The sequence below is a fragment of the Balaenoptera acutorostrata genome, chromosome 12 (genome assembly GCF_949987535.1).
Source record: "Balaenoptera acutorostrata chromosome 12, mBalAcu1.1, whole genome shotgun sequence".
In the NCBI taxonomy this organism is placed as follows: Eukaryota; Metazoa; Chordata; class Mammalia; order Artiodactyla; family Balaenopteridae; genus Balaenoptera; species Balaenoptera acutorostrata.
The window spans coordinates 8,995,088-9,018,553 of NC_080075.1; the positions used below are offsets into that span (position 1 = coordinate 8,995,088).

Consider the following 23,466-nt stretch of genomic DNA (forward strand, 5'->3'; position numbering starts at 1 on the left):
TCTGAGACAAGAAGCCTCTGGGTTCTAGGTTCCCATGAGTGACACTCTTATAGGAAGAAACTCTGAAGGAGCAGTTCCCCCAGCAGCCTGAAAACCAGAGGTTTCTCTGAGGGCTTCAAGTATGTAGCACTTCCTGAACATACATATCAGACTGTCTATTCATGGAGAAAATTGTCTTTAGAAGACAAGTTTTCAAGTTCATGCAACATTTCAAGGGAGAGATGAAGTGTATACTATTCACTGGAGAAATAAAGAATTAGAATGGCACGTGCACATGTACACACATTCATCTTAGAGAAGGGAAGTAAAGCCTAGCAAAAATTTCCTTGAAAAGTCAGGCTTAATCGTTCAGATTCAAAGGATTCTGGTTATATGAAAGCAAATGAATGGAAGTGGTGAATCAACAAAACAAAGTTGAAGCCACAGAAGTTGGAGGAGAGTTCTTGTTTTATCATTTGGGCTCCTGGAAGAAATATTAAGTGAATTTAACACACGAGAAAACATAATTCATGAGACTATGACCTCATTAAGACCTTTAGTCTCCTTAATCCAGAGTCTCCAACATACATCAGTTACCCTGTGCAATTTTTTTTTTCAGCCCTCATTATTGGGAAATGCTGTATTTCCTCTAATCCCTGTAATTTACCATACAAGTTAAAGCTGTTTCCTGTTGGCTTGTCCTCAGGGAAGACAGGAAGCAGGTGGTTATCCTCTGTTGCCCAGAAACATTTCAGAGCTTCTAAAGAATCTTAAATGCTGATTTTGGAGAAAGTAGTAGTTATCCTGGGACAATTTTAAGGCATAAGACTAAAAATGAAAAATCCATTTGGACTTGGTTTTTGAAATGCAGACCATTTCTAAGATATGAGGGGGAAAGCAAGACCTTACAAAATTGACTATAAAATGGAGAAGTGCACTGAATCTGATGAAGTAGAACATCCACTGCAGGACAGAGCACGTAATTGCCCTGTAGGAAATTATGTGGGTGGCTAGAGTTATCACTGAAGAACTTTTGGCACCTGAAGTGTGGAAACAGATGAACTGAGACTGGAAATGAGCAGAGAGAGCCCGGAGAAGATACATCTGTGAATTTGCCTGGAAAGGCATCCAGCAGCAAGATCCTGGGCTGCCAGGATGGAAGGTCCAGATAGGGCCAAAGGCACACTAAGTGCGGTGGCCTCTGGGGACCTGTCCTATTGCTTAATAAGCTTCATCTGAGGCACAAGCGGGTGTGTATGGCACAGTGTGGAAGGGACAGCAATCCTTTACCAAGATGCAGGACACTCTCAGCACCAGGCAATCCCAGACAGGTTAGTGGGATGTCCTAACAGGTCCATGGTATCCAGACACCCAGCAGAGGGATCTTCAGAAACCCAAAGCCTTGTGCCAGAAGAGGGAGTCCCCAGTTTGAAGGGTGCTATGGAGAAGGCATCACTTCCTCATTCTGATGGGGCAGGTGAGACTGGGAGAGGGGGAGGGCTAGGTGAATCCTAGGTTGTTTCAGCCTCTGCCAGGACTCACTAAAGAAATGAGAAGGGGTCTGTGGGGAAAAGGGTGGCACCCAGCCATCAGGAGCTGAGGAAGGCTGGCCCCAGGGAACCTGGTGAGACCAGTTCTATTCACCTGTGATTTCAATGCCAGAGAAATGAAAGGATAAATACTAGCCATGCCCAGAAGGATTGAGTCCGAGTATGAGCCTGTATAGGTGTGGCTTAGGGGACTCCCCAATGATATGTAGTTTTGTTTTAAAATTTAGAAATGGTGTAATTATGGTCTATATAGTCTTCTGGGATTTTTTTTTCAATCAATATTAAGATTCAGTGATGTTTCTTGTAGCTTTAGGTCTTTCCATTTTACTCTGTAAATATTCAATTTGTTATTTATTCTGGGTGCACATGATGCACTTTGATTTTATAAACTGGGCAGAGGAACTAAATTTTTGCTATTCTAATTATGTAAAATCTGCCCAGTACAAACAAATTTCAGATGTCCTGGTGACCTGATAATTATAGGCTAGGGTTGGAATTTGTGCCCATAGGTGGGCAACAAGGCAGCTACTTCTGCTGGGGGCCATATGGTGTCCATTGTGTTAAAGAACACACAATCTGATAAGCAAATAAGCCAGACTAGCAGATGAGAAGTAGAAATGCAAACAGATAAGCACAGTTATCAGTAAGGGGGAGGGTGTGGGCCTACCCTGGCAGATGGTCTAGATCCTTGGTAAATGATGAGGCAATTTGTAGGAATGGCTTTTAGGAAATAAAATATTTATGCACAGGCAGGCAAGGTTCACATGAGAAGCAATGATGAACCAATTTCCCCAGCAAAAATTCTCCCGTCAGTGCAAAGTCATCTGGGGAGAAAAGTCTCCGAGGTGGGAAGAAGCGGTTGTTTTTAGATTTTAAGGCTCACTTTGCCTGTTTCCTTCTCAGACAATGATGATGACATGTTTCCCTCACCTACCTGGCAGTTGGAAGAATAGAAGGAAAATTAAATTAAATGAATGAAATGTGAAGAGTTATGAATTCTATCTAAATATCATTAAAAGCCGGAGGAGGGGGCTTCCCTGGTGGCACAGTGGTTAAGAATCCGCCTGCCAATGCAGGGGACACGGGTTCAAGCCCTGGTCTGGAAAGATCCCACATGCAGTGGAGCAACTAAGTCTGTGCGCCACAACTACTGAGCCTGCACTCTAGAGCCCGCGAGCCACAACTACTGAAGCCCGTGCGCCTAGAGCCCGTGCTCCGCAACAAGAGAAGCATCGCAACGAGAAGCCTGCGCACCGCAGCGAAGAGTAGCCCCCACTCGTCCCAACTAGAGAAATCCACGTGCAGCAACGAAGACCCAACAGAGCCAAAAAAAATTAATTAATTAATTAATTAATTATTTTAAAAAAGGACTTCCTTTGTGGTGCAGTGGTTAAGAATCCGCCTGCCAATGCAGGGGACACGGTTCAAGCCCTGCTCCGGGAGGATCCCACATGCCGTGGAGCAACTAAGCCCGTGCGCCACAACTACTGAGCCTGCGCTCTAGAGCCCACGTGCCACAGCTACTGAAGCCCATGCACCTAGAGCCCGTGCTCCGCAGCAGGAGAAGCCACCGCAATGAGAAGCCCACGCACTGCAACAAAGACCCAATGCAGCCATAAATAAATAAATTTAAAAATATATAATAATAATAAAATCAAGTTCTCAAATAGCCTATAATTAAAAAAAAAAAAAAAAAAAAGCCTGAGGAGGACCGTGGTGCTGTGGGGTCTAATCTACCTTGTCCCAGGAGACACCCCCTTCAGGCTAGCCTTGCAGGCAGTGGACAGGTAGGGGCTGCCAAAAAGGCCCCCATCTCCTCTCTCTGACCACCAGTGCCTGCAATTCCACCCTCAGAATTTCATCCCTCTATTTTCAAACTTTGATCCCTGTTAAAATGCAGATAGCTCCAGGTGATAGACTGTGGATAAAGAATCAAATAAAAAGTTCTGATAAGACTGAGGAGAGCATCTGATGATGCTAGAGACCAGTGAGGGTGGAATGGTGTGGATGCCATGGCAGGGGGGTGGGTGGTATCAGAGGGGTCAAGGGCCCAGATGACAGACACTGGACACTGAGGGCAAACTTGGCCCCCATTACAACCGAGCCTGGCCCTGGCCTGGGAACATCACACGAGCTTTCCTCTAAGCCTAAAGCCTTCATTTTCCACCCACCAAAGGGGACAATTACCTCTGCTAATTGTTAAAGCTGGCAAATGTGTACTGGATGCAAGGCTGTTCTAGTGGATGGTAGCATGAATGTCATCCCAGGTGCTCATTAATAGATGCGATGTACCCTGGAGCTCAGTGCTACTCAGGACCACATTCTCATCAGGGCCTGGGGTAAACATATGGAGTCTTCCTGTACATTTTAATATAGATAGAATGTATAGCTAACATGCACTCAGGAAATATGGCAAATAAGGGGTGTAAATCAGGATCCAAAATAATCTTGAGCGCTTTCAGCAATGGGCTGAAAATACAGACCAAGAAAAAAATGTAACGGGAACAAGTATAAGGTTCTGCATTAGGGTCCTGAAAAATCAGCCACCCCAGTACAGGAAGAGGAGACGTGGCTTAGCAGACCTCATTCACTGTGACGCTAAGCCTCAGGATGATGTGTCTCCCCAAAATTGGCAAAAAGTTAAGGAGAAATAAAGCTGACTTAATAGAAATAGATCACATAGAAAAGAGGTGAGAACATACATTTTATGTTATGTTCTGGATTTTCTTCACATACACATATTCTCTTTCACAGTCATAATAACATGTAAATACAATTTTGTTATTCTGCTTTTCATTATCTTGAGAAATAGCCTATATTGCTGCATTAGTTTCCAATGCTTTTTAGTCGTGGCCAAATCTTTTATCACTGGCCATGATCAAATGAATTATATAATCAATAGAATGATTTATACAATTATTGACCTTTTTATGTACATTTAAATTATTTCCTATTTTTCAGTCCTTTAAATGACTGCCAAAAGCACATGCATTGAGCCTTTTCCTATTTTTTGTAATTATTTTAGGTTATAAGCTAGAATTATTATTTCCTTAGGTTCCCAGAAGTAGGATTACTCCAGAGATATAAACATCTGAATTCAAGCGAAGTTTTAGCAATTTCTATTGCCATCAAACATTTGCCAGTTCCACCGTTTTTTTCCACGAGCATTCTATTTTATTTTTCACATTTCATGCTAAACTGTACCCCACTCAAGTTGCATCTCAATAAGAGGTAGTAAAGTTGAACATTTTCTCATGTCTGTTTGTTACTTGTGTTTCCTCTTAGTGAATCATCTGTTCATGTCCAACTTTACATTAAAGTTGATGTTTTTCCTTTCAGTTTTCATGAGGTTTTGTGCAATACTGAGAGAGATTCTTTCTGGTTTATTTGATGAAAATATTTTCCCCAGTTGGTTTGCCTTTTTATTTGAGCTATGACAATATTTATTCTACAGACTTGCAAACACTTCCCACTGAGATTCATTCAATTAGTTGAAGGCCTAGAAGCAAAATTCCACTACACATATTATGTCTACTCTTCTTTTTTTGATGGTTTTACATGTTTTTATTCTTAATATTAACTCTAGAATACAACTGGATTTATTTTGACATAAAGTCTAGAATTGTACTTAAAATCTCTGTAAATTTGAGCAATTAATTTAATGTGGGACTCGGGTTCTTCATCTGTTAAAAAAAAAAAAAAGCACCTAGTTTTCACTTTTATTCCAAGATGCTCTACTAGAATATTGGGTGGGTCAAATACTTGATTGCCCAGCATACCCCGTTCTTCAACCATACTATGTCAGTTATCAATTCATTACCTTTTAGCTCCCCAGTATTACCTTCTCCCCAGTATTACATTAAGCATTTGTTTTGTACAGAGTGCAAGATGTTAAGCTTTCTCAGTGGAGGAAGCAGGAAGGGACTCTTCTGCTGCTTCTGGCGGCTGCACCATCGGTCAGCAATGAGGATGTGAGAATGACCAGTGGTGCTTTCCCCCCGCCCCCCATATGCCTAGAACACACAGTTCTTTGATAATGTCTCAGCCTCAGCCCGAGCTGGTGGTCGCCTTCCTGCAGCTCTCTCAGCGTGGACACCGAATGCTGCAGCCCATCCTGCCTGCACTGGTGCTCCAACTCCACCTGCTTCCCTATGCCCCACCCCCCAGGTTTGTCTCCTGGGACTTTTGGCTCCATAACCCTTCTGACACAAGCACCACAGCTCCAGCTCTCCATCTGACACTGGTGCCCCCGCTTTCTTTGCACAGCGGTGTGGCCAGCCACTGGTTGTGGCTTACCCCACCTGCATTCTGTGAGTTGCTTCTGGCCCAGCAACTGCAGATCAGCTCAGGCCTGTGCAAACCAGTGAACTTCTCTGCCATCTACTGGGCTGCAATTATGCCAGATCCAAAAAAGTCTAAATGCTAGCCTTGCGGGGGGGGGTGTCCCATTCCAAGTTTGTCCTTCCTTGGTTACTCCCTTTCAGCCCTGGGTGTAATGCAGATTCTCTTACATCTTACTGTTACCCTTTTATCGTAGTTTAATGGTCTTTATATTAACGTTATCCTGTTTAAATTATTGTGCGGTTTCTGTCTCTTGATTAGATCCAAATTGATAAATGTGCTATGAACAAGGGTGTCTTTTATATTTTTATCTAGAGAAGGGGTCAGAAACTTTTTCTTAAGGGGCTGGATAGTAAATATTCTAGGCTTTCGGGCCAGGTGGTCTCTGTCACAAAACTCAACACTCATTCATGTTAAAAAAAAAAAAACACAAAAAACGAAAAACCAGAAAAAACTCTTAACTCTCAGCAAATAAGGAATAGAAAGGAACTTCCTTAAGTTGATAAAAGTCATCTTAGAACAGCTTACAGTTAACATCATGCTTAATTTGAAGACAGAGATCAGGAACAAGGCAAGAATGTTCAATTTCAGCCGTTCTATTCACCTCTGTACTGAAAGTCCTAGCCAGTGCAATACAGAAAAAAAGAAAACAAACAAGTGGCATGAAGATGAGAACATAACTGTCATTACTCAAAGAAAGCATGATTGTGTATGTAGAAAAACCTATTTAATCTATAAAAATATTAGAACTAATAAGTGAATTTAATAAGATTGCAGAATACAAAGTTAATATACAAACTCAATTGTACTTCTATATATTCTAGCAACAAACAACAGAAAATGCAATTTTAAAACTACCATTTTCAGTAGCATCATAGACGGAATTACTTAAGAATAAATCTAAGGCTATGTGCAAGACTTGTAAAACGTTGCTAAGAAAAATTAAAGAAGACCTAAATAAAAGTAAACATATATCATCTCATGGTATATGTTTATGAAATCTCAATCATTTAAAGATTTCCCCCAAAATTAATCTATATATTTCATGCAGTCCCAATCAAAACCCCAGCAGGCTTTTTTTTTATTTAAAGAAACTGGATTCTAAAATTTTATGGAAATGCAAAGGATCTAGATTAGATAAAATCATCTTGAAATAAAAGAACAAAGTTGTAGGATTTATACCACTTGATCTCAAGACTGTAAAGCTACAGTAGTTAAAACAGTGTGGTACTGGCCTGAGAACAGGCTAGTGGAACAAAATAGAAACTCCAGTAAAACCCCATGTATATATGGTCAATTGAATTTTGATAAAGGTGCCAAGGCAATTCAGTGGGGAAAGGAAATTCATTTTTAAGAAATGGTGGTGAAACAACTAGGATATGTATGAATAAAACCAAATCTCAACTCCTATCTATCTCACTCCACACAGGAAATTTAATTTGAGATGGATCATAGATAGGCCTAAATATAAAAGCTGCAAACAAAATGCATAGAAACAAAAAACCATAATATTTTCATGATTTGGGGGTAGGCAAAATTTTCTTAGACAGGACCAAAAGTCACTAACCATAAAAAAAAACCCAATAAATTGTACTTCATCAAAACAAAAGTTTCTTCTCATCAAAAGATACCATTAGGAAAATGAAGACGATAGTCTACAAAATAAATGGTACGTACTCTTCAAAACTGTCCAGATCATGAAAGACAATAACTCAATAACATATAGACTGACAAGCAGACAGATGGACAGACAAGCAGTCTGTCTGCCTGTCAGAGGGACTGTTCCAGATTAAAGAAGACTAAAGATAAATGACAACTAAGGGCAACATGATTTTGGTTTGGATCCTTGACTCTAGCAATTGTTTTCTTTTCCTATCAAGGACATCATGAGACAACTGATGAATTTTGAACAAGATCTATAGATTAGATAATAGTTGTGTGTCACTGTTAATTTACTGATTTTGATAACTGTACTGTGGTTAAGCAAGAGGGTGTCCTTGTTTTTAGATAACACTCATTGAAGGATGAGGTAAAGAAGCACCATCTCTGTCACTTAGTGTCAACTGGTTCAGAAAAAAATTATTGTGTGTGTGTGTGTGTGTGTGCACACACGTGGGGTGGGGAGACTGATAAAGTCGACATGGTGATTGGTAAAATGTTAACATTTATGGGTCCTGGGTGAAGGATATATGGAAATTTTTGGGACTATTTTTGCAGCTTTTCTGTAAGTCTTAAATTATTTCAAAATAAATATTTAAAAAGGAAGTATATAGACATAAAATATTCACAATACATATATCTGACAAAGGACTCATTTCCAAAGTATACAACCATTTCTATAAATCAATAATAAAAAGACAACCCAATTAAAAAATGGGAAAAATATTTGAACAGACATTTCACCAAAGAATATATATGGAAAACAAATATACAAATGAAAAGTACTCAATGTCATTAGTAATCAAATTACAAATTAGAAATGTAAATAAAAACCACAATGAAATACTACTACACACCCACTACAATGACTAATGTTAAAAAGAATGACAGGGGCTTCCCTGGTGGCGCAGTGGTTGAGAATCTGCCTGCCAATGCAGGGGACACGGGTTCGAGCCCTGGTCTGGGAAGATCCCACATGCCGCGGAGCGGCTGGGCCCGTGAGTCACAACTACTGAGCCTGCGCGTCTGGAGCCTGTGCTCCGCAACAAGAGAGGCCACGACAGTGAGAGGCCCACGCACCGCGATGAAGAGTGGCCCCCGCTTGCCGCAACTAGAGAAAGCCCTCGCACAGAAACGAAGACCCAACACAGCCATAAATTAAAAAAAAAAAAAAACAAAAAGATTAGTGTGGATCATGAACAGAAAGAAAATGCTTTAAAAAAAAAAAGAATGACAGCAGATTTGGAGAGAATATGGAGCAACACACACATAGTTCGTGGGAAAGTAAAATGATGCAACCACTTTGGAAAACTATTTGGCACTTTCTTAGGAAGTTAAATGTACACTTACTTCACAACACTGCATTTCCACTCAGATATTTTATCAAGAGAAATTAAAATATACATCTTCAAAATGGTTTGTACAAAAAGGTTCATAGCAGCTTTGTTTATAATAGCCCCAAATTGGAAATAACCCGAATATCCATCAATAGATGAAGGGATAAACAGATTGTGATTTATTCAAACATGAAACACTACTCAGCAAGGAGAAGGAAAGACCACTGAGTCAGGCAACAGTGGGGATGATTCTCAAAGGCTTTATATTGAGGAAAAGAATTCAGACACAAGAGAACACACAGTACTACTCTATTTACATGAAGTCCTAGAATGGGCTGGACTGATCCATGGTACAGAGAAATCAGAACATTAGTTCCCTGGGGGTCAGGGTGGAGGTGACTGCAGCTGAGTGTGAAGGACCTTTCTGGGGTGATGGAAATATTCTATACCCGGTTTGGGGTGTTGTTGTCACGGGTGTTTACAGTTGTCAAAACTCATTGAACTGAGCACTTAAGAGCTATGCATTTGGGCTTCCCTGGTGGCGCAGTGGTTAAGAATCCACCTGCCAATGCAGGGGACACGGGTTCGAGCCCTGGTCCGGGAAGATCCCACAGGCCGCAGAGCAAATAACCCCATGCGCCACAACTACTGAGCCTGTGCTCTAGATCCTGCGAGCCACAACTACTGAAGCCCATGTGCCTAGAGGCCATGCTCCACAACAGGAGAAGCCACTGCAATGAGAAGCCCATGCACCAGAATGAAGAGTAGCCCCCACTCACCGCAACTAGAGGAAGCCCGCACGCAGCAATGAAGACCCAACCAAAAATAAAATAAATAAAATAAAAAATTAAAAAGTCTATGCATTTTATTATATATAAATTATACCTCATTTAAAAATTGTATTAAATATTTTTAAAAAATCAGTAACCACTAAAACGGGAGTAGAGTGGGATGAGAATGGGATATGTTTGGTGCCTATGGGTGAAGAAGGGTAGGAATTCATCCTCCAGAGTCTGGTCCCAGCTTTTCCCTCTTCCATGACTCACTTCCTGGGAGTGTTATAATGCTCTGATTTGAATTGCATTACTGAAGATGTTCTTGTTATGGCCATGTCAACCTTCAGAGCTCAGGACTAAAACCTTAGAGACATCTCTGATTCCTCTGTTTCTTTTATAATCCACATCCACTCCAGGAGCAAATTTCACCTGTTCTACCTTCAAAAAAAATCTAGACTTGAGGACTTCTCATCACCTCCAATGTTATCCTTTGTGTCATGTCTGGCCTGGATCACTGCAGCTGCCTCCTAACAGGTCCCACTGCTTCCACCCTTGCCCCTCATCAGCTTTGTCAAACAGCCAGGCACGTTTCTGCCTCGGGGCCTTTGCACCTGCTCCTCCCTCTGCCTGGCACAGTCATCCATGTGGCTCCCCCTCTCACTTCCTTCATGTCTTTGCTCATATATAATTTCTCAAGAAGGCATTTCCTGAATACCCTGTTCAAAACATCAAGACCCCTATTCCTTCCCACCCACACTCCCGATCTCCCTTTCCTGCTTTATTTTTCTCCATCACACTTTTCTCCGACATACTACATATATTGTTTATTTTCTATCACCCTCATTGTCTGTAAGCACCATGAGGACAGGGATTTTTATCTCCTTTGTTTATCACTACATATCCCAGTGCCAAGAATAAAGTCTGGCACATAGTAGCAACTCAATAAATACGTGCTAAGTGTGTGAATCCTAGCTTCGGGTACCAAGCTCCAGAAATGCAACTAGGGGGAGGAGTTTTTCCCTACCACATAGATAATGGGGATGATATATGTCAAAATGCTCAAATTCCAGTGAATGCTTCTCTGGAAGAAGGTCCTCATTTCCCCTACATGTCAATAACCACCTGATTTATTTCTCATCCTGCAGATGTTTATTATCTTGCCTGTTTCAATGCTGGACGTTAAAATTCCTGGGGGAACAGGGACGAGGTCTAACTTATTTGATATGATGAAGTGGCCCCCATGTATTGGAGGTGTTTGAAAGCCACTGATGAAGGGAACATGGTTTGTTTTGACCCTATTACAGTAATGAACAGCTCAACAAGAAGTCACAAGCACCTAGAATTTCAAACCCTCAAGTGGAGGCTGAGCTGATGAAGTAAAGGTTTCCAGGGGAAGTGATTCAGACCCTCTGGAATGACCTCACACAGTTTATTATTCACAAGATCAGGGCGACATTTAAATTATGCAAGTGTATCCTGCTTATCTGTCAGTGGACACAGTACACATTGGCGGTGGCACAGAGCAGTGAATAATATCTTTTAGAGGAGACAAGGGTATTTTACATTTCCATTTGACTCTTTGTGAAGTGCGGCTTTTGAACTTGTCTTCTCTATAAAATTCTGATTTCTTACCAAGTGGCTAGATAAAGGAATTTATCTTTTTTCTTCTGCCCCTCTCCTCCTCCTTCCTTCCATTATTTTTCTTTCAGTCTTTCTCTTTTCTCTCCCTCCTTTTCACTTCTCTTCTCTGTTCCACCCCCTCCCCACCCTGGCTTCCACCTACCGTTTGGGGATGCCGGTATCTCCACCATTTTCTCCTGCTCCGTGTGCGCTCACATCCTATGTGTGTTGCATGGGTCCCACGGTTACTACAAATGCTTGTTTTGGTTGTGGAAGGAGAGTGGGGAAGGAGATTGTAGGAGGCAAATATGGGAGGTTCTTTAGGGATCATTGGATGCTGGAGATCTCCTCCCACCTACCTGACCCCATTCCTCAAAACTGCCCATTATGCAGATAAGAAAACTAGGCCCAGAGTGGGGAGTAACTAGCTCAAGTTGGTTTTTTGTTTTGTTATTTTTTTGCCAGGCTGTGCAGCAGGCGGGATCTTAGTTCTCAAACCAACGATCGAACCCTTGCCCCCTGCAGTGGAAGCATGGAGCCCTAACCACTGGACAGCCAGGGAATTCCCTAGCTCAAGTTTAAATGGAGAGTTTGTTTTGCAACTCACCAACGACCAACTTCTGTTATCAGGTTCTGGCTCTCTTTCCAGCCAGATCTCCTGCCCCTCATGTCCCCTGTCATGCCTTCAGCCTATTAAGAAGAAAGCACAGAATTTTGTGGATCAAACAAACTGACGGCTTTGTGCTTTGGGAGAGCTAAAGCTTGCCCTTTTCGTAGAAGATACGTTATAAACCTGCTTGTTATTTAGAGAGAGATGCTGAGAAAACATGTGCCCTGCTGGTAATAATAGTTAACACCTTCACCGCACATACTCTGAGCCACACACTGCAAAGCACTTGTAAATCAATTCATTTACTTTTCATAACAACAAAGGGGGAAACTGAGGCACAGGAGAGGTGTCCACTACCATAGAGCTAGGCTGGCACAGTGGTGGGTTCTTTAGCTCACATTTAAGCTGGGTTCCTGGGGTCTCTGTCACACCAGGAAACTGGGCCCCCAGGTCCTTCTGGGACTCAGAATTCTCCCAACAGACATCCAGGCAGAGGGGTGTGAACCCTCAGGCCACAATCGTTGTTGATGTGTCTGTGACATTCTCAGTCCATCCAACCCCCCTGCAGAGTCACTGTGAAGGTTAACAGGGCGGGAGGGTTACCTACCTGGGTGCTTGGACTCTTTAATCAATAGAAATTGATAAGAGGCCAGACGAGGAATTCAGGCAAGGCTTTGCTGGGACTCGTGCTGTAGCACCAGGGAGTGAAAACAAGTAACAGGTGCCCTTGCTTGCTCCCTGGGGGCGGGGGGAGGGGTGAGCTGGTTCCTTAAATGGGGCGAGGGATCTGTGGGGGCCAGAGGGGGGGCTTAGGTGGTCTGCCCACCCCCTTGGTGGTGCCGTGTGCAGGGGTCATGCACAGTTCCCTGCTTTTGCTCCCAGATCCTCAGAAGCGGCAGTTGCATTTTGGCCTTTTTGTATCTTATTGTTCATATTTTGCCCCAACTGTGCATGGGTGCAGTTATTTTTAGTCCCTTATTGTTTCTTTGTATTCTGTTGCTGAAGGAGACGATTGTCCAGGTGCGAGCACTTCAGCAAAGGGTCCCAGGTCCCAGGTCCCAGCCTGTCTCAGGAGAAGCAAGCTGAGGTCACTGTGACCTTATCTTGAATGGCCAGCTTTCAGATGGGTTAGCTACTGAGGACTCAGTAAATGCTCATCTCCCCATCATTGATGAGGTTGACAGCCCCCGTGTTATCTCATCGGTTGCCCGCAAACAGCAATCAGCTGTGAGATGAGGGCATCTTCCTTTTTGGTTTAGATAATCATACCTAATAGTGGGCAAACTGGCAGAAAGTATTCCTGGGCCAGACCCATTTTATTCCTGACTGTAGCATCTGGCTCACATGTTACATTAGCTAGAGGATATTGGACATACAATGCAAAATACCATCACATAGGGACCAAACAGCTGGTGTAAGGGGACAGGTATGGCCAGGCCATACTCAATGTGCCTCTTTATGGGAGGCCAAATCAGAGCCTTCCTGCAGACTCTGGGTAATGCAGAGATCCCGTCCAATCCCTGTGCCCCAGGGGGTGCTGGGGAGGCACCCGTCAGTCCATGCTGGCCACTGCTGAGGCCCAGAGTGAGTTATTTCTCTGCATACACATACCCCTGTGAGGGAATTTTGGAGCCCAGGAGCAAGGTTGCCTAAAGGTCCATCCACTTCACAAATATGTATTGAGTACTTACTATGTGCTTGGCTCACCTTGCCACATTGAAAAAGACTTCCTACCCTTTTTCACAAAAGGGGCAAAGCCTCAAGGTCATGTAAGACACAGCCCTTCTCTCCCTGGAACAAACGTTGACTTGCTTCTGAAGGACTGTTTTGGGAACACCAGAAAGGGTGCTAAAGCTCAATACGGTCATTGGTGTCTTGGGGGAGATTCATAGCACTTTGTCTCAAAGGGGTGCTTGGTGAGGTTCCCCCACCAGCCACTCGATGCCTGGAAGGAGGAAGCTAGAAGAGAGTGGGGCCACCGTGCATGTCTGGAATGACAGAGATGTATTTGGGGATTACAGTGGCACAAAGGAAGGAAACTCATGGAGAAGGATGATGGGATGGTAACTTCTCAGTGGAGGACAGCTCTCTGCTGGGTGGGCTGCAGAGGGTGAAATCCCCAGAGAAGTCTCCCAGTGCGAGGGAGATTAGGTGAATGGAGTTTGGTGCTGAGGCTGAGCTCACGGTTATAATTTGTCCTGAATGGATCTTGGCTGCTCTGAGTGGTGATCTCTTCCTCACAAGGTACGGGGATGGAGGGATTTAGGAGGCCCCCTGCTATCTCTCAGCAGGAGTGTTATTGATGCTAGTAGCAATGGTAATGATTATAGAACAGTTAAGATTTACTGAGTTCTCACTGTGTGCCACACCCTGTTCTAAGTTGTCTATCCATTTCATCCCCACGAGAGCCTGTGAGGCAGGCATGGTGTTCCCTCTAGGTGCCCAGAGGACCTTCTGTAGGGACCACAAGCCTAACAGTCAAGAAGTGAACTGGCTCTGGGTCTTGGAAGCCATCAAGCTCTCCTTGGCCCTGGATGGAGGGTATAGTTCTTCCTCCCTCCAGACCTGGGAGGAAGAAGTATAATGGGCTGGAGCATCTCCTCTCCAATCACCTGCTCAGGTACTTGTTCCCTGTGTGTGATTTGCTGAGATCCTGCCCAGGAGCTTGTTCAAAATACACAATGCCAGGCCCTCTGCATTCGAACATCTGGGAGTGGAGCCAAGGATTCTGCATTTTCAACAGGGCAATTTATAGGCATATTAAAGTTGCAAGTCTCCACTGTAGGGTGTAATTCCTACCTTGAACAGTTTCTACTTTGTTCTACAGGAGAGGGTGGAGTACTGGGAAGACTCACATATAAGGAATATAATTTTGTATTCCTGGCAGGAGGTGAATCGTTTATATTCAAATTTATTCTGGAAGCAGAGGAACACGAATGAAGGTTCCTGGTAACATAGGTAGGGTTGTTAGGTTGTGCCTTCAAAAAATCCCGGAGAGAGAGGTTTGAAACCTCATGATACTCTCCAGCAATCAGAGCATAAATCCAAATGATGGCAGAGTTGCTTATAAGTGAAAAGGGCCATCTCAAGGAGATTGAGTCATCCCAGCCTTTGCATCACAAGCAAAACTTTTGCAGTGACACACTCTTGCAGGGTTCAGAGAAGGCCTGCCTGATGCAGACTCCTGGTTAAATGCCACCTTGCCTGGACACTCAAGGGGATGTCATGGGAAGTGAGCAGAAACCCCAGAGGCCTCCCCAGAGGTGTCTAGAATAATTCAAACATGCATACAGAAAATTCATAGAGAAAGTAAATAGATCATTGCCCAGGAAGCAGAGATGTGAGATGTGCCTTGGGAACTGGGCTGTTGGTAGAACTTGATGTGTTTGTCAGGATCTCAGCCACAGCAAAACAGCTGTGTTCCTCTGCTGGATGCAAGGTGTAGGTTAAATATATTAACAAAGAGAGGAGATGTGAAAAGGGAGGAGGAGAGAGCATTATTCAATTAACCTCCCAGAGCAATCCCAGAACTAAAAGTCCCCAGACCACCAACCTCCAAATCCTAGCCCTTGGGAAAGTGAAGGAAAAAGACCTCCCAGGACTTCCCTGGTGGTCCAGTGGTTAAGAATCTGCCTTCCAATGCAGGGGACGCGGGTTCGATCCCTGGTTGGGGAACTAAGATCCCACGTGCCACGGGGCAACTAAGCCCGTGAGCTGCAACTAGAGAGCCCACACACTGCAACTAGAGAGAAGCCTGCAGCCTGCAGTGAAAGATCCCATGTGCCTCAACTAAGACACGAAAGAAAGAAAGAAAGAAAGAAAAAGACCTCCCAGTTAAGACACCACCGTCTTTTGGATGCTGGGGGTTGGAAATAGGACATAAGCAAGAGTCTGAGGTTGGCTATTTAGCCCCAGAATATTCCTGGAACCCTGAATATCCCAGTGTGGTCCGTCTTTTGGAAGATGGTGAGCCCACTGTCCCAGGAAACCCACAAGGGAGAAGCAGCCCCACAATGTAGCAGGATATGTGTTATTTCTGCCTTAGTTCTTATAGATCTAAAGATCACAGTACAGCATCCTTTAGATGGAGTAAGTTGTTTCCTCCAGGGTCTACTGAAGTGTTGCCAGACAACACCCTGCCCAGTCCTCACCTCTGATCTCTCTGGTCCAGCCAAAGTGACACACAAAGGGCAGTTGTCAGGAAGGGCAAGCTGGAACCCTTGGGCACTGGCTGAAGCTGCTGTCCACAGGAAGAATTTCTTCTTCATCGAGGAAGATTCAGTTCTGCTCTCAAGGCCTTCAACTGATTGAATCGGACACACCCAGATTATCTGGGATAATCTCTCTTATGGAAAACTGGTTATGGACTTTAATCATATCTACAAAATACCTTCAGGGACTTCCCTGGCAGTCTGGTGGTTAAGACTCCATGCTTCCACTGCAGGTTTCCACTGCAGGGGGCTCGGGTTCGATCCCAGCCCCCTGGTTAAGGCAATTGAATGAGAAAAGAAATTAGGGAACTGGTCAGGGAACTAAGATCTCACATCCCAATATTTTCAAAATATTAAAAAAAAACAAACCAAATCTTCACTGCAACACCTAGATTAGTGTTTGATTGAATAACTGGGGACTGTATCTTAGCCAAGGTGACACAAGAAAAAAGACCATCAGAGTTTCCCTGATGACTAATGATGTTGAGCCGTTTTTCATGCACTTATGGCCAATCATATATCTCCTTTTGTGATATATGTGATATTTTACACAATAAAATCTTAACCTTAAAAAAAATTGGGTGGTCTGCTTTTTTATTATTGAGTTGTAAGAGTTACTTTGATATCCTAAATACCAGTTCTTTATCATAATATGTTTTGTAAATAGTTTCTTCTAATCTGTGGCATATTTATTCATTTCCTTCTTGGTATTGAGCAGAAGTTTTAAATTTTGATGAAAATTAATCTATTAATTTTTTCTTTTATGTTTATTGCTTTTGTGACCTTGACCTGGCCAAGAAATATTGGCCTCCTCTCATGGTCACAAAGATTTTATCTTATGTTCTAGCTGTGTTTTAGTCTTAGAATTTACATTTAGGTCTATGATCCCTTTCAAGTTAATTTTTATTTATGGTATGATGGAAAGGTTGCTGTTCACTTTTTTTCCATATGCTTATCCAGTATTTCCAGTATCATTTGTTGAAAATAATTTCTTTTCTCATTCAATTGCCTTGCCACTTTTGTTGAAAATCAGTTGGCCATATGGCTATTCTTTCACCAACACCACACTATTGTTTACTGTAGCTTTAGACTAAGTCTCGAAATCAGGTAGTTTAAATCACTCAACATTGTCCCTTGTCAAGAATGCTTTGGAAATTCTAGTTCCTTTACATTTCCACATCCATTTTTAGAATCAGATTCTCAGTTTCTATCAAAAAACCAGCTGGAATTATGTGTGCAATTACATTGAATCTATAGGTAAATTTGAGGACAATTCACATCATAATAATCTTGATTTTTCCAATTTATAAACATGGTATATCTACTTATTTTGGTCTTCTTTAATTTCTCTAAGGAATGTTTTATAGTTTACAACATAGAGGTTGTTATTTTTTGGGTTAAATTTATTATATTAAGTACTTTGTGGTTTTGGACACTATTTTAAATAGAATTTTAAGAATAGTTTTTTTAACTTATTTACTGATCTTCATGACTTTTATTTCTTTTTCTTGCCTATTGCACTGACTAGGAACTTCAGCACAATGTTTAATGGAAGTGGTGGAATGAGGATCCTTCCCTTGTTCCCAGTTATAGGGGAAAGCGTTCATTCTTTCACCATTAAGTGTGATGGTAGCTGCAGTTTTTTGTTTTTTGTTTTTTTTTTTGTTTTTTTAGTAGATGTCTGTACAGGGTTTGAGGGACCTGGGGACTGATCAAGAAAAAAGAAATCATCAGGGGAGGCAGTAACACACCACAACAAGCTATCCAAGTGGGTGACACTTGGATAGGGTTGAATGAGAGAAAGTCCCTCACACCACGAGGGCTTTCAAAGGCTTACAGTGAGGACCACGTCCAGAAAGCAGGCAAGGGACCGGCTGGGGAGAGGAAGGTCGGAGAGAGGGCTTATGTGTCTAGGTGGAGTCACTCAGCAACAAGGCAGGGAGGGAGTCTCCGGGTGGGAGACCACCAAAGGGCAGCAGCTGTTTCGGACCTAATAATTGCAAGGCCCTATCTTATCAATAGGTAGGGAACAGCTGTTGAGTGAGGTTTCATGGGGTATGCAAAGCAGGCAGGGTCTAAATAGCTAGGAATCTGCTTGTTTGGACTATTTTAAAAGTAATTAGATGTGCAAAATTTTGAGTTTGGTGCCAGCAGGCTCTTGAGCTAATGGGTTTCTCCTAGACAGAAATAATTTATTCCAACATAAAGGATCATCTCCTATTTTCTTGAAACTTTGTATCATGAATGGATCCTGAATTATGTCAAATACATTTTTCTCCATCTAGAGAGATGATCCTTTATGTTGGAATGAATTGAATTCTACTCACAGAGTTTTGATTGTTAAAACAATCTTTTGTTCCTGGGATGAACCTGACACAGTCATGTGGTAGCATCTGTTTTATGTATTGTTGGATTTGATTAGCTTAGTATAGTAATTTGCCTCTGCTTTAACTTTCGTTTTGATGTTAGAGTTATGCTAGGCTCATAAAAGTTGGAAAGTGTTAACCTCTTCCTCTACTTTCTGAAACGGTTTGTTTTAAGATTGGTGCTATTTTTCCAATCTTTGACAAAATTCATCAGTGAAACCATCTGAGCCCAGAGCTACTTTTGTAGAAAGGGTTTTGATAACAAATTGTGTCTTTAATAGATAAAATGATTCGGATTTTGTGCTTCATTTTATGGCAGTTTTGATTTGTTGTATTTTTCAAGGTCCATTTCTTCTTAGTTTTTGAATTTTTCAGGAAAATATCTGCTCATAATATTCATTATGCTTTTTTTTATTCTTGAATTTTATTTTATTTATTTTTATATGGCAGGTTCTTTCTTTATTTATTTTTTTGGCTGTGTTGGGTCTTCGTTTCTGTGTGAGGGCTTTCTCTAGTTGCGGCAAGCGGGGGCCACTCTTCATCGCGGTGCGCGGGCCTCTCACTATCGCGGCCTCTCTTGTTGCAGAGCACAGGCTCCAGATGCGCAGGCTCAGTAGTTGTGGCTCACGGGCCCAGTTGCTCCGCGGCATGTGGGATCTTCCCAGACCAGGGATCGAACCTGTGTCCCCTGCGTTGGCAGGCAGATTCTCAACCGCTGCGCCACCAGGGAAGCCATATATGGCAGGTTCTTATTAGTTATCTATTTTATACATATTAGTGTATGTATGTCAATCCCAATCTCCCAATTCATCCCACCACCACCTCCCCCTTGCTCTCCCCCTTTGGTGCCCATATGTTTGTTCTCTACATCTGCGTCTCTATTTCTGCCTTGCAAACCGGGTGATCTGTACCATTTTTCTAGATTCCACATATATGCGTTAATATACAATATTTGTTTTTCTCTTTCTGACTTAATTCACTCTGTATGACAGTCTCTAGGTCCATCCACGTCTCTACAAATGACCCAATTTCGTTCCTTTTTATGGCTGAGTAATATTCCATTGTATATATGTACCATGTCTTCTTTATCCATTTGTCTGTCAATGTGCATTTAGGTTGCTTCCATGACCTAGCTATTGTAAATAGTGCTGCAATGAACATTGGGGTGCATGTGGCTTTTGAATTACGGTTTTCTCTGGGTATACGCCCAGTAGTCGGATTGCTGGGTCATATGGTAATTCTATTTTTAGGTTTTTAAGGAACCTCCATACTGTCCTCCATAGTGGCTGTATCAATTTACATTCCCACCAACAGAGCAAGAGGGTTCCCTTTTCTCCACACCCTCTCCAGCATTTCTTGTTTGTAGGTTTTCTGATGATGCCCATTCTAACGGGTGAGAGGTGATATCTCATTGTAGTTTTGATTTGTAGGTCTCTAATAATTAGTGATGTTGAGCAGCTTTTCACGTGCCTCCTGGCCATCTGTATGTCTTCTTTGGAGAAATGTCTATTTAGGTATTCTGCCCATTTTTGGATTGGGTTGTTTGTTTTTTTAATATTGAGCTGCATGAGCTGTTTATATATTTTGGAGATTAATCCTTTGTCCATTGATTCGTTAGCAAATATTTTCTCCCATTCTGAGGGTTGTCTTTTTGTCTTGTTTATAGTTTCCTTTGCTGTGCAAAAGCTTTTATGTTTCATTAGGTCCCATTTGTTTATTTTTGTTTTTATTTCCATTATTCTAGGAGGTGGGTCAGAAAAGATCTTGCTGTGATATGTGATATGTCAAAGAGTGTTCTTCCTATTTTTCCTCTAAGAGTTTTATAGTGTCTGGTCTTATATTTAGGTCTTTAATCCATTTTGAGTTTATTTTTATGTATGGTGTTAGGGAGTGTTCAAATTTCATTCTTTTACATGTAGCTGTCCAGTTTTCCCAGCACCACTTATTGAAGAGACTGTCTTTTCTCCATTGTGTATCCTTGCCTCCTTTGTCACAGATTAGTTGACCATAGGTGTGTGGGTTTATCTCTGGGCTTTCTATCCTGTTCCATTGATCTATATTTCTGTTTTTGTGCCAGTACCATATTGCCTTGATTACTGTAGATTTGTAGTATAGTCTGAAGTCAGGGAGTCTGATTCTTCCAGCTCTATTTTTTTTCCCTCAAGATTGCTTTGGCTATTAGGGGTCTTTTGTGTCTCCATACAAACTTTAAGATTTTTTGTTCTACTTCTGTAAAAAATGCCATTGGTAATTTGATAGGCATGCACTGAATCTATGGATTGCTTTGGGCAGTATAGTCATTTTCACAATATTGGTCCTTGTAATCCAAGACCATGGTACATCTCTCCATCTCTTTGTGTCATCTTTGATTTATTTCATCAGTGTCTTATAGTTTTCTGAGTACAGGTCGTTTGTCTCCTTAGGTAGGTTTATTCCTAGGTATTTTGTTCTTTTTGTTGCAATGGTGAATGGGATTGTCTCCTTAATTTCTCTTTCTGGTCTTTCGTTGTTAGTGGATAGGAATGCAAGAGATTTCTGTGCTTTAATTTTTTTTTTTTTAGAGATTAGAATTGGTCCCTGATCAGATTCAGGGCCAGTTGCTTCTCGGAATGTTTGGTGATATTCTTTTTAAAGTTTTTTTAATTTTTATTTATTTATTTATTTATGGCTGTGTTGGGTCTTCGTTTCTGTGCGAGGGCTTTCTCTAGTTGTGGCAAGTGGGGGCCACTCTTCATCGCGGTGCGCAGGCCTCTCACTATCGCTACCTCTCCTGTTGCGGAGCACAGGCTCCAGACGCGCAGGCTCAGCAATTGTGGCTCACGGGCCCAGGTGCTCCGCGGCATGTGGGATCTTCCCAGACCAGGGCTCGAACCCGCGTCCCCTGCATTGGCAGGCAGATTTTCAACCACTGCACCACCAGGGAAGCCCCTGTGCTTTAATTTTGTATCCTGCAACGTTACCGAATTCATTCATTAACTCTAGCAGTTTTCTGGTGGCATCTTCAGGATAATCTATGTACAGTATCATGTCATCTGCCAACAGTGACAGTTTTACTTCTTTTCCAATTTCTATTCTTTTTTTTCTTTTTCTTCTCTGATTTCTGTGGCTAGGACTTCCAAAACTATGTTAAATAATAGTGGCGAGAGTGCACATCCTTGCCTTCCTCCTGATCTTAGAGGAAATGCTTTCAGTTTTTCACCATTGAGAATGATGTTTGCTGTGGGTTTGTCATACATGGCCTTTATTATGTTGAGGTAGGTTCCCTCTGTGCCCACTTTCTGGAGAGTTTTTCTTACCATAAATGTGTATTGAATTTTGTCAAAAGCTTTTTCTGCATCTATTGAGATGATCATATGGTTTTTATTCTTCAATTTGTTAATATGGTGTATCACATTGATTGATTTGTGTATATTGAAGAATTCTTGCATCCCTCGGATAAATCCTACCTGATCATGGTGTATGATCTTTTTAATGTGTTGTTGGATTTTGTTTGTTACTATTTTGTTGAGGATTTTTGCATCTATATTCATCAGTGATATTGGTCTGTAATCATATTTTTTTGTAGTATCTTTGTCTGGTTTTGGTATCAGGGTGATGGTGGCCTCATAGAATGAATTTGGGAGTGTTCCTTCCTCTGAAGTTTTTTGGAAGAGTTTGAGAAGTATGGGTGTTAGCTCTTCTCTAAATGTTTGATAGAATTCACCTGTGAAGCCACCTGGTCCAAGACTTTTGTTTGTTGAAAGATTTTTAATCACAGTTGCAATTTCATTACTTGTGATTGATCTGTTCATATTTTCTATTTCTTCTAGGTTCAGTCTTGGAAGGTTATACCTTTCTAAGAATTTGTCCATTTCTTGCAGGTTGTCCATTTTATTGGCATAGAATTGCTTGTAGTAGTCTCTTATGATGCTTTGTATTTCTGTGGGGTCCATTGTAACTTCTCCTTTTTCATTTCTAATTTTATTGATTTGAGTTCTCTCCCTCTTTTTCTTGATGAGTCTGGCTAAAATTTTATCAATTTTGTTCATCTTCTCAAAGAACCAGCTTTTACTTTTATTGCTTTCTTTGTTTCTATTTCATTTATATCTGCTCTGCTCTTTATGATTTTTTTCTTTCTACTAAGTTTGGGTTTTCTTCTTTCTCTAGTTCCTTTAGGTGTAAAGTTAGAAAAGTTAGATTGTTTATTTGAGATTTTTCTTGTTTCTTGAGGTAGGATTGTATTGCTATAAAATTCCCTCTTAGAATGGCTTTTGCTGCATCCCATAGGTTTTGGATTATCGTGTTTTCATTGTCATTTTTCTCTAGGTATTTTTTGATTTCCTCTTTCATTTCTTCAGTGATCTCTTGGTTATTTAGTAACGTAATGTTTAGACTCCATGTGTTTGTGTTTTTACCTTTTTTTCCCCTGTAATTTATTTCTAATCTCACAGCATTGTGGTCGGAAAAGATGTTTGATGTGATTTCAATTTTCTTAAATTTATCGAGACTTGATTTGTGACCCAAGATGAGATCTATCCTGGAGAATGTTCTGTGTGCACTTGAGAAGAAAGTGTAATCTGCTGTTTTCGGGTGGAATGTCCTGTAAATATCAATTAAATCTATCTGGTCTGTTGCGTCATTTAAAGCTTGTGTTTCCTTATTAATTTTCTGTCTGGATGATCTGTCCATCAGTGTAAGTGGGGTATTAAAGTCCCCCACTATTATTGTGTTACTGTCAATTTCCTTTTTTATAGCTGTTAGCATTTGTCTTATGTATGGATGTGCTCCTATGTTGGATGCATACATATTTATAATTGTTATATCTTCTTCTTGGATTGATCCCTTGATCATTATGTAGTGTCCTTCCTTGTCTCTTATAACATTCTTTATTTTAAAGTCTATTTTATGTGATATGAGTATTGGTACTCCAGGTTTCTTTTGACTTCCATTTGCATGGAATATGTTTTTCTATCTCCTCACTTTCAGTCTGTATGTGTCCCTAGGTCTGAAGTGGCTCTCTTGTAGACAGCATATATAC

General features: G+C 41.5%; 1 protein-coding gene across 1 annotated transcript in view; it reads right to left on the reverse strand.

Annotated features, from left to right (window-relative positions):
- Positions 1-11,865: 11,865 nt before the first annotated feature.
- VWA3B (von Willebrand factor A domain containing 3B) overlaps positions 11,866-23,466 on the reverse strand; it is a 234,457-nt gene continuing 222,856 nt past the window's right edge. Inside the window, 1 exon segment of the mRNA XM_057558670.1 lies at positions 11,866-11,952. Coding sequence (XP_057414653.1) covers positions 11,866-11,952 — 87 coding nt within the window.